The sequence below is a fragment of the Vipera ursinii genome (genome assembly GCF_947247035.1).
Source record: "Vipera ursinii genome assembly, chromosome: 1".
Taxonomy (NCBI): domain Eukaryota; kingdom Metazoa; phylum Chordata; class Lepidosauria; order Squamata; family Viperidae; genus Vipera; species Vipera ursinii.
Genome location: NC_139512.1, coordinates 85292755 through 85308750, shown reverse-complemented (window position 1 = coordinate 85308750; position 15996 = coordinate 85292755). Strand labels below are relative to the sequence as shown.

The 15996-nt window shown below is 35.5% G+C and overlaps 1 protein-coding gene across 5 annotated transcripts in view; it reads left to right on the top strand.

Annotated features, from left to right (window-relative positions):
• The window catches only part of PPFIA1 (PTPRF interacting protein alpha 1), a 92528-nt gene that overhangs the window by 35844 nt on the left and 40688 nt on the right, over nucleotides 1-15996 (top strand). For 4 of the 5 annotated variants that reach the window (XM_083355161.1, XM_083355165.1, XM_083355164.1 and 1 more), the window contains 2 exons: nucleotides 11019-11120; nucleotides 13552-13716. In XM_083355161.1, coding sequence (XP_083211287.1) covers nucleotides 11019-11120; nucleotides 13552-13716 — 267 coding nt within the window. Of the gene's footprint in view, nucleotides 1-11018; nucleotides 11137-13551; nucleotides 13717-15996 lie in introns of those variants that run through there. The other variant, XM_083355163.1, reaches the window with a different exon arrangement.

Below are 15996 nucleotides of genomic sequence, written 5' to 3'. Positions count from 1 at the left end.
TTTGCACTCTCCTTCTTCACCCGCAACAAGAGGCTCTTTAGTTCTTCTTCACTTTCTGCCATTAGAGTGGTATCATCTGCGTATCTTAGGTTGTTGATATTTCTTCCGGCAATCTTAATTCCAACTTTTGATTCATCTAGCCCTGCCTTTCTCATGATGTGCTCTGCATATAAGTTAAATAGGCAGGGCGACAGTATACAGCCTTGCCGGACTCCTTTCCCAATTTTGAACCAATCAGTGGTTCCGTGTCCAGTTCTCACTGTTGCTTCTTGACCCGCATATAGGTTTCTCAAGAGACAAATAAGATGGTCTGGTACTCCCATCTCTTTAAGAACTTGCCACAGTTTGTTATGATCCACACAATCAAAGGCTTTAGCATAGTCAATGAAGCAGAAGTAGATGTTTTTCTGGAACTCCCTAGCTTTCTCCATGATCCAGCGTATGTTGGCAATTTGATCTCTAGTTCCTCTGCCTCTTCGAAATCCTGCCTGTACTTCTGGTAGTTCTCGATCCACATACTGCTGGAGTCTAGCTTGTAGGATTTTAAGCATGACTTTACTAGCATGAGAAATGAGTGCAATGGTGCGATAGTTTGAACATTCTTTGGCACTGCCTTTCTTTGGAATTGGAATGTAAACTGATCTTTTCCAATCCTGTGGCCACTGTTGAGTTTTCCAAATTTGCTGGCAAATTGAGTGTAGCACTTTTACTGCACTGTCTTTTAAGATTTTGAATAGCTCAGCTGGAATACTGTCACCTCCACTAGCTTTGTTGTTGCTCAGCTTTTCTAAGGCCCACTTCACTTCACATTCTAGGATGTCTGGCTCGAGGTCAGTGACCACCTCATTGTGATTATCAGGGACGTTAAGCTCATTCTTGTATAGTTCTTCTGTGTAATTTTGCCACCTCTTCTTAATCTCTTCTGCCTCTGTTAGGTCCCTGCCATTTTGGTCCTTTATCATGCCCATTTTTGCATTAAACGTTCCCTTCATCTCTCCAATTTTCTTGAAAAGATCTCTGGTCCTCCCTATTCTATTGTTTTCTTCTATTTCTTTGCACTGTTCATTTAAGAAGGCATTCTTATCTCTTCTAGCTATTCTCTGGAATTCTGCATTCAATTGGGCATATCTATGTTTTTCTCCCTTGCCTTTCGCTTCCCTCCTTTCCTCAGCTATTTGCAAAGCTTCCTCAGACAGCCATTTTGCTTTCTTGCATTTCTTTTTCTTTGGGATGGTTTTGGTTGCTACCTGTTGTACAATGTCACGAACCTCTGTCCATAGTTCTTCAGGCACTCTGTCTATCAGATCTAATTCCTTAAATCTATTTGTCACCTCTACTGTATATTCAACAGGGATATGATTTAATTCATACCTGAGTGGCCTAGTGCTTTTCCCTACTTTCTTCAGTTTGAGCCTAAACTTTGCAAGGAGAAGCTCATGGTCTGAGCCACAGTCAGCTCCTGGTCTTGTTTTTACTGACTGTATAGAGCTTCTCCATCTTTGGCTGCAGAGCATATAGTCAATCTGATTTCTGTGTTGACCGTCTGGTGATGTCCATGTGTAGAGCCGTCTCTTGGGTTGTTGGAAAAGAGTGTTTGCTATGACCATCGTATTCTCTTGACAAAATTCTATCAGCCTGTGCCCTGCTTCATTTTGTACTCCAAGGCCAAACTTGCCTGTTATTCCAGTTATCTTTTGGCTTCCTACTTTAGCATTCCAATCCCCCATGATGATAAGGACATCATTTTTTGGTGTTAGTTCTATAAGGTGCTGTAGGGCTTCGTAGAACCGGTCAATTTCATCCTCTTCAGCACTGGTGGTTGGGGCATAGACTTGAACTACTGTGATATTGAATGGTTTGCCTTGGATTCGAACTGAGATCATTCTGTCATTTTGAGGATTGTATCCCAGTATTGCTTTTCCTACTCTTTTATTGACTATGAAGGCTACTCCATTTCTTCTGAGGGATTCTTGTCCGCAGTAGTATACCTGATGGTCATCTGAATTAAATTCACCCATTCCTGTCCATTTTAGTTCGCTGATACCTAAGATGTCGATGTTCAGTCTTGTCATCTCTTGTTTGACCACGTCCAGCTTTCCTTGATTCATGGATCTTACATTCCAGGTTCCTATGGAGAAAAAATCTTTACAGCATCGGACTTTCCTTTCACCACCAGACACATCCACAGCTGAGCGTCCTTTCGGCTTTGGCCCAGTCGCTTCATTCTTTCTGGCGCTACTAGTACTAGCCCTCTGCTCTTCCCCAGTAGCATATTGGACGCCTTCCGACCTGAGGGGCTCATCTTCCAGCGTCATATCGTTTTGCCTTTTGGTACTGTCCATAGGGTTTTCATGGCAAAGATACTGGAGTGGGTTGCCATTTCCTTCTCCAGTGGATCACGTTTTGTCAGAACTCTCGACTATGACCTGTCCGTCTTGGGTAGCCCTGCACGGCATAGCTCATAGCTTCATTGAATTACGCAAGCCCCTTCGCCACGACAAGGCAGTAATCCATGAAGGGGATAATAAGTATGGCTGAATAAAAAATCATATGAACTTATAAACATAATACCTAATGAGAGTAGAATACTCAGATGTTTAAATTTTAAATAATTTAAGTTATTTTAATTGACAGTTGGAAATGAAACTAGTATTATATATAAATACTTTGATGCCGTCCTGAAATTCTTAAATTAGAGCCTTATGTTTTTAGAATTATGAACTGAATATTTAAAATTCAGTAAAATATGCAGAAAATTTGTTAGTTTCTAAATAACTTGTAACACTTAAAACTCCAACTTGTTAAAAATTTGAATTTAGTACAAATCTAACCTGTGTTTTAAAAAATGCTACATCAGATTTTTCTGACCTTTATATTGGTTGACTGATTTTTTTAATCAGTGTAGAATTATGCAGTCTTAAATTGATTTTGTGTGGTGTAATTCTTGGAGTACATACAGTTTATTAAATCTCATGGCACATGGTAAAATACTTTTTGCTTCAAATGAATGAAAATTTGATATATTAACACAAATCTGGTATATATTTTCATAGCGATAAATCCTGTTTTTCCTCATGGAATGTTGTAGTTGTAGAATAAGACATTATTTCAATATATTTGTGATATATAGTTTGATGTATTCTGATGTATTTGGGGTACACAATAGTTTAATTGTAATATAGTGTCAGTCATATGCTTTCAGTATACAGGTAGTTTTTGCTTAGCAACTGCCTCATTCAGCAACCATTCAGTTTTGATGGGACTGAAAAAAATAATGAATAGTGCCCTCATTTACATCCTTCACAGCATCCCTCAGTCACTTGATTGCCATTACAGTCAGTACACATGTTCTTTGCCTGATCTTTTATTTTTTCCTTTTTCCCCCTGTGCAGAACAGAGAGATCTGATGGGAAGGGATTACAAGAAAATAAGTGGGCACACAGTGCGGAATAGACCAAGCTGTTTGCTGGCTTACTCTCTTGTAATCCCTTCCTCTCCAATGTAAATACAAGCATTAATTCCTTTCCTGCTAATTATAACAGGGGAGGGTGCATTCCAAAGAGTGGGGGAGTAATTAGGAGACAAACAAAACTGGAAGCTGTGAAATTAATTAGTTTTTTTACTTTCAAGTTTGTTATCCCAGTGCCTCAGTTAATTTTCCAAAGGGTGGGAAAGTGGGGAAAAGGGAAACATAGTTGTGGTCATGTGTTTTCTCACTTACTGGCGACTGCACTTAATGATAGTGGTGCTGGTTCCAAGTGTGGTTGCTAAATGAGGACTACTTGTAATTTATACAATCACTTCATTTGCATGCTAGCTAGGGCTGATAGGAATTGAAGTTCAAAACTTGGTGACACTATGCTACTTATATAAAATTTGAATCCTTTTACATATGTAGCAGGATTTATTTGGTTCTTCTCACCCATTCATCTTGATTGTACATACTTCTACTTTCCTCACCAAATGGCAGCGCCTGCTGATCTTGTCTAATTATAGAGGCTAAGCAGGCCTGAACTTATTTGGTTCTTGACTAGAGAACTAGCAAAGGATAACAAGGGTGTATATTAGACTAAGATGTCTGAAAACATTCAGGAATGAAGCAATGGCAAGCTCCTTCTATATTGTTGCCAAGAATATTGTCTTATGGTAGTCACCACAAATCAGGCTTATGTAGGTCTGGAGAATTCCCCCCGATGTGTAGAGCACATTTCAGGAGATGGTTAGAAGGAGGAAGATACAATTGTTCTACTAGTAGATATATCTTAATATTTTAATATTAAAACATTTTGCAATAATAAACTAGCATTTGGATATATAGTATTTGAAATTGTAGCCTTTATGTTGCAACATTTAATTGATCATTGGGAAAAAATATACACCATGAGAAACACATGCAAATACTGATTAAGATATTAAAAGTTGTAGTTGGAATTGCATGGTGAATTATAGTTATTTAGTTTGTGAAATGTAGAAGGCATTTTGCAAGGAAAAACCTTGAAATAATAAAATTGTATTCTCAAAATTCCTTCGTGGTAACATAAGATAGGCAGTAGTTTTGTCTAATTAAATGTTCTGCTTTACAATATATTATGTTGTATAATACTGAAAGCAGAGTGTAATAGAAACAGGCAAAATTAAAAATATAGTATAAACATTTTTAGCAACTGATTTGTTTTCCAGGTTGCTGGATTTAAAATTCTGGATTTTGCTGTGAATTTTAGTTACTAAACAGAAGAAAAGAAAATTAAACATTTAAAATATTAACGTTCATTTTGTATTGATGGCATAAAACACTTAAATGTTTAATTTTCTTTATTTCTAGTTAAACATGTTCTGATGATGTAAGTAACAGAAAGCTCTTCTCACCACATTTACACTTCAGTAAATTCTTAAAGCCTCTTAAGTCAAGTCTACCATTTCTGTCTGCTTGCATTCCAATATGATGACCCAAGTACGCAGAAAAGCTTAGTTGCTTTTGTTGTGAAATATGTTTCTTGATTCTGCTACTGCTAAAAAGCCAAATTAGAAATAGATTTGAAATAGCATTCCATTCTTTTTTATTCAAGAAATAACTCTTGTAGGCTTTTATTCTTTTATGTTCTTTATTTTAATTAGGATATGTAAGAATAGTAAAACGTAAACAGTGGTACCTCACAAAAATTTCTTTCTACCCTTTTCTCTGTGCAAAATCATTTTCAAAGTGACAATATAATAATGTTCATCAGTATGCATACCATTTGTCAAAATAAAAATTTAGTTCTTACGCTTAAGATTCTGATAGTTATCATTGTTCAGTAATATTTTCATTAATTTTTAATATCATTTATCTTTTAATGTGAGCTGTTAGCAAAACTGAAAATTCTAATTTTCTAAGTGTACAATATAAAAATGGTGTAAGACGCAATTAATACTTTTAAGATTTATTGAATAAAGGTTCTTTTTCTCGTGTTACAAACTTGTTGAACTAGAATTACTGGATTATTCAATTATTTTAAAACATATTTTTATCCTTTGCATTATGCATTAAAAAAGAGGTGATTCAGAGAAATGCTTTTCCTCTCTCTCCTCAAATGCTGCAGATAAAAAAGGATAACAGAATATTAAACTACGACTGCCAACTTTAAATGCACAAAGACAATTTTCATATAAAATACTGCTAAATTTTCTTTTTAGGTAAATTAAACATAGGGTTGCATTAGAAAAAAAAAGTTGAGTAGTTATAGTTGCTTAAAATGTAAGCTATTGCCATATACTTCTTTTACACGTTATTGCAGATGGGGACAAAATCCATAAAGGCAATAGGTTCATTATGAAGTTATACAGTACCATAACAAGTTTGATTCTCCAATCCCTGTTTTAAAAAGGGAAAAAAGAACTATTATTTGCTGTAAGCTTTCCCCTAATTTAAAATGGCAGTAATTGGATTTCTAAAAGTTATCCCTGACTGTTAAAAAGATACATGTATCTTTCTGTTGATCAGTTGGTTATTTTTTCCCCATTAGTCAAATAGTCAAGTATTTTAAAGATATTAACATGATAAAAGCAAAACCATCATAATAAATAACTGCTGTCCAGAGCAATCTGTTTTGTTTGTTCAGAATTATTAATCATTGCATAAAACACTTAATAATGAACTTCATTATATTTGTATTCTAAACTGTATTAAAGCAGGTTTTCCTGCCTTTCCCACACATTCTGTAAGTAGATTAGTGTATTTCATTCCCAAATAAGGATTAGAGATTGAATTTCTGGAGGGAGCAGCAACAGAAAGAAGCTAAACAGTTTTAAATCACCTGTTTCCGTATTCTTAGAAAGAGGTGAACATGGAATTGTAATCTATTTTAGTTTCATAGCAATAAAATGTTTTTAAATTTTGCTCTGGTGATTGTGGGGACTTTTCCTCAGGCAATGTGACAGAATTCACGAACTTAATCAAATTCTCAGGTGTTTGGAAGGACTGTCAGTGGAGTAGTAGAAAACTAACCTTTCACATATCCATGAATCTTTTTATTTATTTATTTAATTTATTTTATTGAATTTATATACCGCCCTTTCCCGAAGGACTCAGGGCGGTTTACAGGGTACTTAAAACATTGATACAAAAATTAAAAACAATTAAAAAGATTAAATTTAATCCCTGAAAAAAATATAAAAAACCCCAATTAAAAACTCTCAGCCTGGGCCGGAAAGCTCGAAGAGCCAGGTCTTCAGGTCCCAGTGAAATGAACGAAGGTCGGGGGCGGTCCTAAGCTCTGCGGGCAGCTGGTTCCAGAGGGCAGGCGCACCCACAGAGAAGGCTATTTTGTTTCTTCAATTCTACACTGTGGATAATACCTAGACATGAAAGATTACATGGCATAAGGAAGAAAAATTTACATTGAGTCTTACATGGAGGGATAAGAGTGAGCTTCTTGATCCTCACCATCACCTGCTTTACTCAGGTCATGAAACAAACCAAGCAGTGCCGTGTGGGTGTTTGTGTGCACATGGGTGCATATTCATTATATCATAAGCAAACTAATGAAGTCTTGCTTGTCTATGTTGAAGAAAGGGGAAATGTAGTAGGCAATTTCTGGCCATTCAGGGAGAGGCTTTGGAGAACAACTATAATAGTCCAATGTATTAAGAGGAAAGTAAGAACCTTCAGCAAAATTATCTCTGTCCTATACTGCTTAAGATGTATCAGAAACTTCAATATCAGATTTTCTGGAATTAGGAGATGGGACTGACTGTCTTTATATTAACTGAAATGCAAATAATTGTTATTGTTTAAATCATCATTGTTGGATTTCCCTTAATAGCTTATTATTTTGCTCAGTTCACCTGACTACAGATGGTTCATAAAGTAAAGAACATACAAGCAACTGGTAAAAAATAATACAGTAAAATCAATCCCAGAAGAATTACATTGATGAGTACTTTAAGTGCCAGTGTCTTTAAAAATACTGTAATGAAATATTTTTGGGCATAATACTATGATAGTGTAAGAATGCATGCCAAAAAGCGATATAAACATCGAACATAAACTGTGTGGCTGGAAAATTTTAGAAAGATTGTTTGAATATATAATATTTTCTGGAGTTATCCAAACTATATTTAATAGTCTTATTAATAGCATTACAGTAGTTGCTACCCCTTTCTAAAATACTCAAACATGGATATATAGACATATACAAGTTATATTCCTGTGTTCTGAGAATAGTTTAAGAGATGTGTTTATTTTTGTCTCTAAGGGTAAAGCTAGAAGTTTAACTGAAGAAAAATATGTAAAGCATCTGCAAATTGTAGACTGGTGCATCTGGTGTAAATATAAGTACTCTCAGACAGATTATTGTCTCCAATATGGTGTCACCAGACAGTGGGAAGTTTATTTAAACTCATTCACATAGAAGTAGTATAGTATGCCAATAATTTACCGGTATATCAAGCTTTTGGGATAATATTTGGATCAGATACTTCATTTGAGCGTCATAGTGAACTGATGTCTTGCTGGCATTTGCTGGTTAGCAAGACAGCTTTTGTAAGGGAAATTGTTACTGGATACAGGATCCAAACTGGTGTAATTCTCTGTAGTAAAGGAGAATTCATTGAGATCATCCATGTGTCTCCAGATACCTGGTCCTTGTGAGTAGACCACAGAAACTGCGTTTACAGTCAGCTTATATGTGGAGTGGCTGGAGACAGGTTTACATCAAGCTCATGTTTGCAAAGCAGGCTTTCAGTTCAACCACGTCTTATATTTTTAACAAATGTTTGATTCTTTTTAATTTTTTTGTATATTGGAGAGATTTAAAATCTTTCAAACTGGCAAGATTTTACTACTATGAGTGAGTTTCCACCTCCTTAAAAGATGATGGAGTAAATTTGATTTAAATAGTTTTAAAAGTATATGATTGTTTGGACTATGTAGCAAAATGGTGCCTAGTATGTGGATTTTGGAAAGTTGATAGCAGATTAAGGAGGCAGAGGGATTTGGAATTACAGTTTTGAATTATTTAGAAGATAATTTTCTAATGGGGAAAATTACTTTGATTTTGATGTTGTTTTTATAATGAGACCTTGAAGCTAGAAACTGGAGCCAAAGGATAAAGAAAACAGAGCACAGAATCCTTAATGCAAACTTTTGAATACCTCTCAGCCAAGGTTTTGGATAGAATAGATCAAACGTTTGATAAAAATTGACAAATTTTGTCCTAATAAATTGTAACACAAAAATGAGCTATAATGAATGCCTATGAAATTAATTTGATGGAGAATTTAAATGTAAAACACACGAACCTTATAGATGACCCAAAGGAAGTGAACTGATATATTCAACCCAGAAATTGATTTGGATATTCCCTAACACCCCCCCCCCCCCCCCCCGATGTACAAAAGAGCTGTGCTAAGATTTGGAGCGATACTTAGCAGTGACAAACAAAAGGGCAAATTTTACTCGTTGATAGAAAAGAAATCTGTTAAAGTTCTGAAGGAATTTTGCTTTGAAACAGATGATCATCAAATTACCTCTGGAACTTTTTTTTGAAGTTAATAATAATTTTGGGGTTAAAGAATAATTTTAAAGACTCAGGGAAGTTTTCTAAGATTGGCTTGTTTGACCAGAGTTAAATAAAGAGATCTGGTTGTCCTAATTGGACTTCTGCTGACAATACTGATTCATGCTGGATTTGGATTTTGTTTTCTTTACCTAAGAAATGAGCTGTGAGGTGAAGAGAGATTTAAGTTTTGTATAGAAATAGTGATCACCTACTAAAATAGTTTTTACCTGCTGGTGACAGAGGAAGTTACTTTTTTGCTTTCTTTCTCTTTTTCCTTTCTTTTTCCCACTCCCTCCTTTTTCTTTCTTTTTCTTGCAGTTTTCTTTTGTGGTTTGTATTGATTTTTATTCTTTTCACATATAATTCTGAATACAAATTATTTTAAGAAAAGGAAAATAATTTATCTTGAAGGACTCCTGCTTTTTAGAGGAACTTACTGAAATCCCAGTAATTTGAAATTTATTTGTTAAAACCATCAGTCAATGAAATATGTTTTATGTAGATTTCATAAATGTTAGTTACAGCAATGAGAAACTTAAAAAATATTGGGTTCACTTATTGCTATAATTAACTTTTTTTACACACACACACACACACACACACACACACTCATCATATACATTATTAGCAAATATTTAGAAGAATGTCATTTTACATCATAAATACATTTTATTAGGAAATACTTGTATTTACATATCTCTTCATATTTATTTGCATAGCAATTATATTTCACAGAAAAATCTCTGCAGTCACAGTACTTCAAAGATAAACATCTCAATTTAAACTGAACACAATATGTAAATGGACTTGCATGTATATGTTACAGTACTCTGATGATAACCATGGGAGTAAAATTACATAATAAATGTGAAGTTTATAGATGCCTTTGCTTAAGAATGGACATACATTTTTATTTTTGTTATGAGGATTGTGGTAGCTTGGGTAGATTGAATATGCATTTTGTGTAGAAGAAAAATTGTATGTTATGCAATACTGTTGTACTTTAAGTGGTATTGTGACAATCATATGAATTATGTTTTAGTTAATGTTCTTACTTCCTTAGCTGGTGGAAGTTTATGCAAAACTAGAATTTGTTGAGCCAGATAGATTAATTTCAAAAGTAATTGATAAATTAATTTTACTCCAACCTTGTAGAAAACTATTTAAGAGCCTTGTTTCTCCGAAGCTGTTTTTGTTCTTAAAGTTTAAAAGCATCTAAAAGCATGTAATATTTTATGGAGAATCTCTTATAAGCGATATCAGGCTTAGTTTTGCCAACTATTGCCACAAATGGATTATTAGTTCTGCCTTGGTGCATTTATCATCAAATTTATTTTATCCTGGCTACAATAGGTCATTGTATGAATTGGGGCCAATCGCTGATTTTTTTTTTTAGGAGAAATTTTTCTCATTGACATCCAGTTCCCGTTTCTTCCTGAATTTGTGTGAGAAGATGTTGATACAAACTATGTAATTTCTGGCACTATTTCTTTGTCAGAAGTCATACTCTGTTCTAAACCAGAAAACGTAGCTAAGTCTTATAGAAGAGATAGAACATATAACATATAATTATAATATTTGTGTATGCCAGAATGATCCAACTTCATATAATAGAATCCAGTTTACATACTTAAAATAAGGTGTGGATTTAATATTAGCATTACTATTCTTTAAAAAAAACCATGCCCTTGAGTTGAGATAGTCTCCAGGTAATAACATAAACAGAACTATGCTGTTTTCTTGACATTAATGCAGAACATCCAACATTGGAAATAGAAGGCTTTGGATGAAATAGAATGGCTAGTGTTGAGTATTGCTCTATAAAGAATAATCATGATTGCTAGAAGTGATATTAAGATACCCTGCATGGTATTTGGTTTTAGTATAACTTCAGTCAAAGTTATATATAGCCTATAATTTATGTGCTGTATATAATGCATATCACTGTAAATGTTCATAATGATTTGCTTATATTTTCAGGAGTTTGCAGCACTTACTAAAGAGCTCAATGTATGCAGAGAGCAACTCCTTGAAAGGGAAGAAGAAATTGCAGAATTGAAAGCAGAAAGAAACAATACAAGAGTCAGTTCATCTTCTGGTATCATTTGTTTCTATTTTGTGCTAGGAATTTTTCTTGAAATGGAATCTTCCATGTAATTTTGTGTTTTTTCCCCCATAAGTGAATAAAATTATTAATTTTATTTATCTGCCTTAATTTCAAAAATGACTATTTCCACTGGTAAGAAAAACATTTCATGTATCAAGACTATATTTTATCTTGCATAATAATACTGTAGGATAATTTGTTCTCTTGTTATTAAATATGCTTTTCATACACCAAAACTGTTAACTTTCTGACTGTGGATCATTAACACATAGTCCCTCCGGGATCCTTTAACTGAGTTTTCTGAAGAGACTAAAAGCTAATCCTTTCAGTCATTAGCTTAACCTATTAATCCAGGCTTTTATTACACCATATGTATATCAGAAAGGCAAACTCAACTGGCTGTCATGAACTTACACTTCATTACATGCATCACTATTTAATGAATGCAAAATCATTCAAAGCAAGTATTAGCAATCCATGATTTACATGCACTCTTGTGAAACCTGAAATCTGTCAAGTACAAAATTTGCTGATAAATCTTTTCTGAACAATTTCTACTTCTTTAAAGGGATTAAAGTTAGATATATATTTTTGAAAGAAAAGTGTTCAAGATGGTATAAATAGTTTAGAGTTTATAACATATTTAAATAGCACTCTTTCCTTCTTTTGAAATGGCCTACTTTTAAAAGAGTGTAGGTGAACAAGCTACTTCAAATTAAAACAATGAGAATGTAGAAGTGTGCATGATTATATGTTTCCCTAACAAAGTTTCAGTGTGTTTGTGTAATTAGTTTTGTAGTAATTTAAGCTTTAAAATCTCCCCAATATCATTCACATTAAAGTGATGCAACGAAGTTCTTTTGTAAGGATTATTATGACATGGAGAAATGCCTGCTATATTTATATGTTCTATAGCAGTTGTCTTCAGACTTGGCCCTTTTATGACTTGTGGACTTCAACTCCCAGAATTCCTCAGCCAGTGTGCCTGGCTGAGGAATTCTGGGAGTTGAAGTCCACAAGTCATAAAAGGGCAAGTTTGAAGACCCCTGTTCTATAGAGCATTAAAAAATGTAGATGATATGGACATCTCTAAGTCTATAAAACTAATGCTTATACTATTACACTTATATTGTTCCTAGTTTTAAGGTAACTTACAGGTAGCTCTTGTTTTACATCCATGAGTGCACCCACAATTTCGGTCATAAGTAGTGATGGTCATAAAGTGGGTTGCCCCATGACAGACCCAATTTTATGACCTTTTTGTGATCTTTAAGCAAATGCTGCAGTTATTAAGCAGATGCCACAGTCATTAACTGAATGTCATGATTGTTAAACAGACCTCTTTTGCTATGGGGTGGTTTTTGTCAGAAATCAGAAGTAAACACTGGTTTCTGGCAAAAACATTATAAATCACAGATGTGGGGTGCTACAAATGGCGTAAAGGTAAAGGTTCCCCCGCACATGCGTGCTAGTCGTTTCCGACTCTAGGGGCCGGTGCTCATCTCCGTTTCAAAGCCGAAGAGCCAGCGCTTGTCTGAGGACGTCTCCGTGGTCATGTGGCTGGCATGACTAGACGCCAAAGGCGCACGGAACGCTGTTACCTTCCCACCGTAGTGGTCCCTATTTTTCTACTTGCATTTTTACATGCTTTCGAACTGCTAGGTTGGCAGAAGCTGGGACGAGTAACAGGCGCTCACTCTGCTACGCAGCACTCAGGATTCGACCCGCCAAACTGCCGACCTTCTGATCGACAAGCTCAGCGTCCTAACCCACTGAGCCACCGCATCCCTCCACAAATGGCATAAATACAGGCAGTTGCTGAGAGTCCAAAATGTGATCACATACTGTGTGGGATGGACATCAGAACTTCAAAACTGTCATAAATCCCATGCTTGTGGTCTGTCAGAACTTGGAACAGTTGCTAAGGGACTGGTCATAAGTCATGTACTACCTGATTAAATCAGAAACATTTAACATGTTCTCCATTATATAGCTCAAGAAGATAAACATAGTTATATTGTTATTTTTTTCTTTGCATTACTTTGGTTCAGTGTTAGATGAATATTTTTTGTGTACTTAGTCTTTAGGTACCAATTAATAAGAATTAAGGGCTAGACTAAGATGATATTGTTTTTAAAAAATAGAGGGGAGAAAAGAAAGCTTAGTTTTTCATAGTTTTGAATAATGAGTAGATTGCTGTGTACATTATGGAAGTGCATTTCTGCACGTTATGTTCAGCTTCAAAAATGATAATATATAATACCTGGATATAACTTGCATATCTTTACAGAGAAGCAGAAACAAAATGATACTTCTGTCTCACTGGTAATGAAATATGTTTGAATATCATCTTCTTCAGTTCAATTTATCTTGCTTTTTTCTCATATAATTGCATTTGATTTTCAGTTACTACTAGAACATTTGGAATGCCTCGTCTCCCGGCATGAAAGATCTTTAAGAATGACTGTAGTAAAAAGACAAGCTCAATCACCAGCTGGTGTTTCTAGTGAAGTTGAAGTTCTCAAAGCACTAAAGTCTCTATTTGAACATCACAAAGCCCTTGATGAAAAGGTAAATGTTTACTGATGTTTTTTCTTATTCATTCATTCATTCATTCATTCATTTATTTTATGTGATTCATTAAGGCTGCCCAGTTCCAAGAAAATTCTGGGCAACGTACAATAACTCCCAATATAAATGTTAAAAACATACAGTAACTATTAATTTATTAGTATAAAAATAGTTCTTTCATTTTTTTATTTAAGAGAAATCTGGTTTTTTTTAAAAAAAATTGAGAATATAGACTAAACATCTATTGGTGTTTGTACATCAACAGACCATAGTTCAGAATGACTGTGGTAAGTTGGTCTAAATCAGAGGTTCCCAACATTTTGGGCACCAGGGACCGGTGCCTTGGAGAGAGGTTTTTCCACGGACTGGAGGGTGCATGGTTTTGTGCGCTGCCTGCATCTCGCAGATGGGGCTTTGCTTGTTTGTGTGGACCGGTTGCTGGCATGCCACGGCCCGATACTGGTCCATGGGGACCCCTGGTCTAAATCATAAAGTAAAGCAAAAATAAATATTGCCTTTCCATCTTTATTCAGGCAAAGCTTATTATTACTGTTGCCTCAGCTCTGGTACATGACATAAATCACAACTACTATAGCAGTATTGGCATTAATTTAAATTTCTGCTCCTGACAATTCATTTAACTTATGAAGTTTGGGGGGGGGGGGTAGTCCAGCACCTCCATGGATGGACTACAGTTCGTAATACTTCATAGTCATTTCCATAATTATTGGTCATATGACTAGTCTGAAAGGAAACCCGATTGTCTGCCCCATTCTGCCTTTCTGTTTCAGAAACATTTTGCCTTTCCCGACAAACCTAGCAGACAACTTGTCTCCCAAAAAGTAGAGAAGGGAACTAGCGGATCAGCCATATTGGACTTAATTCTCACTAACAGAGATGAAATGATAGAAGGTGTTGAAACCACAGGAACCTTGGGTGGGAGTGATCATGCAATATTGGAATTCAACATAATGCAAGCACAAAAATGGAACATAGTCAAACTAGAGTCTTGGACTTTAAGACAGCTAATTTCAATAAACTTGGAGAGAGCTTAGGAAGGATTCCATGAATGAGAATCCTCAAGGGGAAAGCAACTCAAGAAGCTTGGGAAATTTTGAAAAGTGAGATTATAAAAGCCCAGTCTAGCCCAATACCAACGAAGAAAAAATAACAGCTGTCAAAAGAAACTAGTGTGGCTGCATCAAGAACTCTGATAAATTGAAAGACAAAAAGGACAAGTATAAAAAGTGGAAAGAGGGGCACATAACTAAGGCAAAATATCAGCAAATAGTCCGAGCCTGCAAAGATGAGGTGAGGAAAGCTAAGGCTCAAAATAAACTAAGGCTTGCAACAACAGTCAAAAATAACAAAAAAGCCGCTTTTAACATGTAAAAAAACAAGAAAAACATTAAAAAAATGATTGGTCCATTAGTGGGAGAAAGTGGCAAGAACGTGACAAGCAACAGAGAGAGAGCAGAACTATTTAACTTGTTTTTTGCATCTGTCTTTACACAAAGGGGAAAAAAACAGTCCAACCTATCTAAAACAGTACTATAAAAACAGATTAGAAACACAAGTTAAGATAGGCAAGAAAATGGTAAGCACCTATCCATCCTAGACGAGTTCAGATCACCAGGACCAGATGGATTACACCCCAAGGTTCTGAAGAAAGATGTGATCTTAGAACCACTGAACTATATCTTTCAAAGATCCTGGAGCACTGGGGAACTGCCAGAGGACTGGAAAAGAGCTGATGTAGTTCCCATCTTCAAAAAAGAAAAAAAAAATGGATCCAGGAAACTACAGACCTATCAGCCTAACCTCAATACCTGGGAAGATTCTGAAAAAGATAACCAGGCAACGCATCAACGAACCCCCAGAGGCAAACAAAGTCATTACCAAAAGCCAACATGGGTTTGTCAAAAACAGATTATGCCAGATAAATCTTATTGCATTCTTTGGCCAGGTGACAAAATTAGGGGACCAGAGGAATGCTGTGGATATAATTTACTTGGACTTCAGAAAGGCATTTGATAAAGTAGACCACAACCTACTTCTTGATAAGATAGAAAAATGTGGGTTAGACAGCATCACCACTAGATGGATTTGTAGCTGGCTGACCGGCCTTACTCAGGGTATGATCCTCAATGGAACTGCATCTACATGGAGGGAAGTGCATAATGGGGTGCCCTAGGGCTCTGTTCTGGCCCCAGAGCTCTTGAACATCTTCATCAATGATTTGGATGAGGGGATAACTGGGGAACTCATCAAATTTGCAGA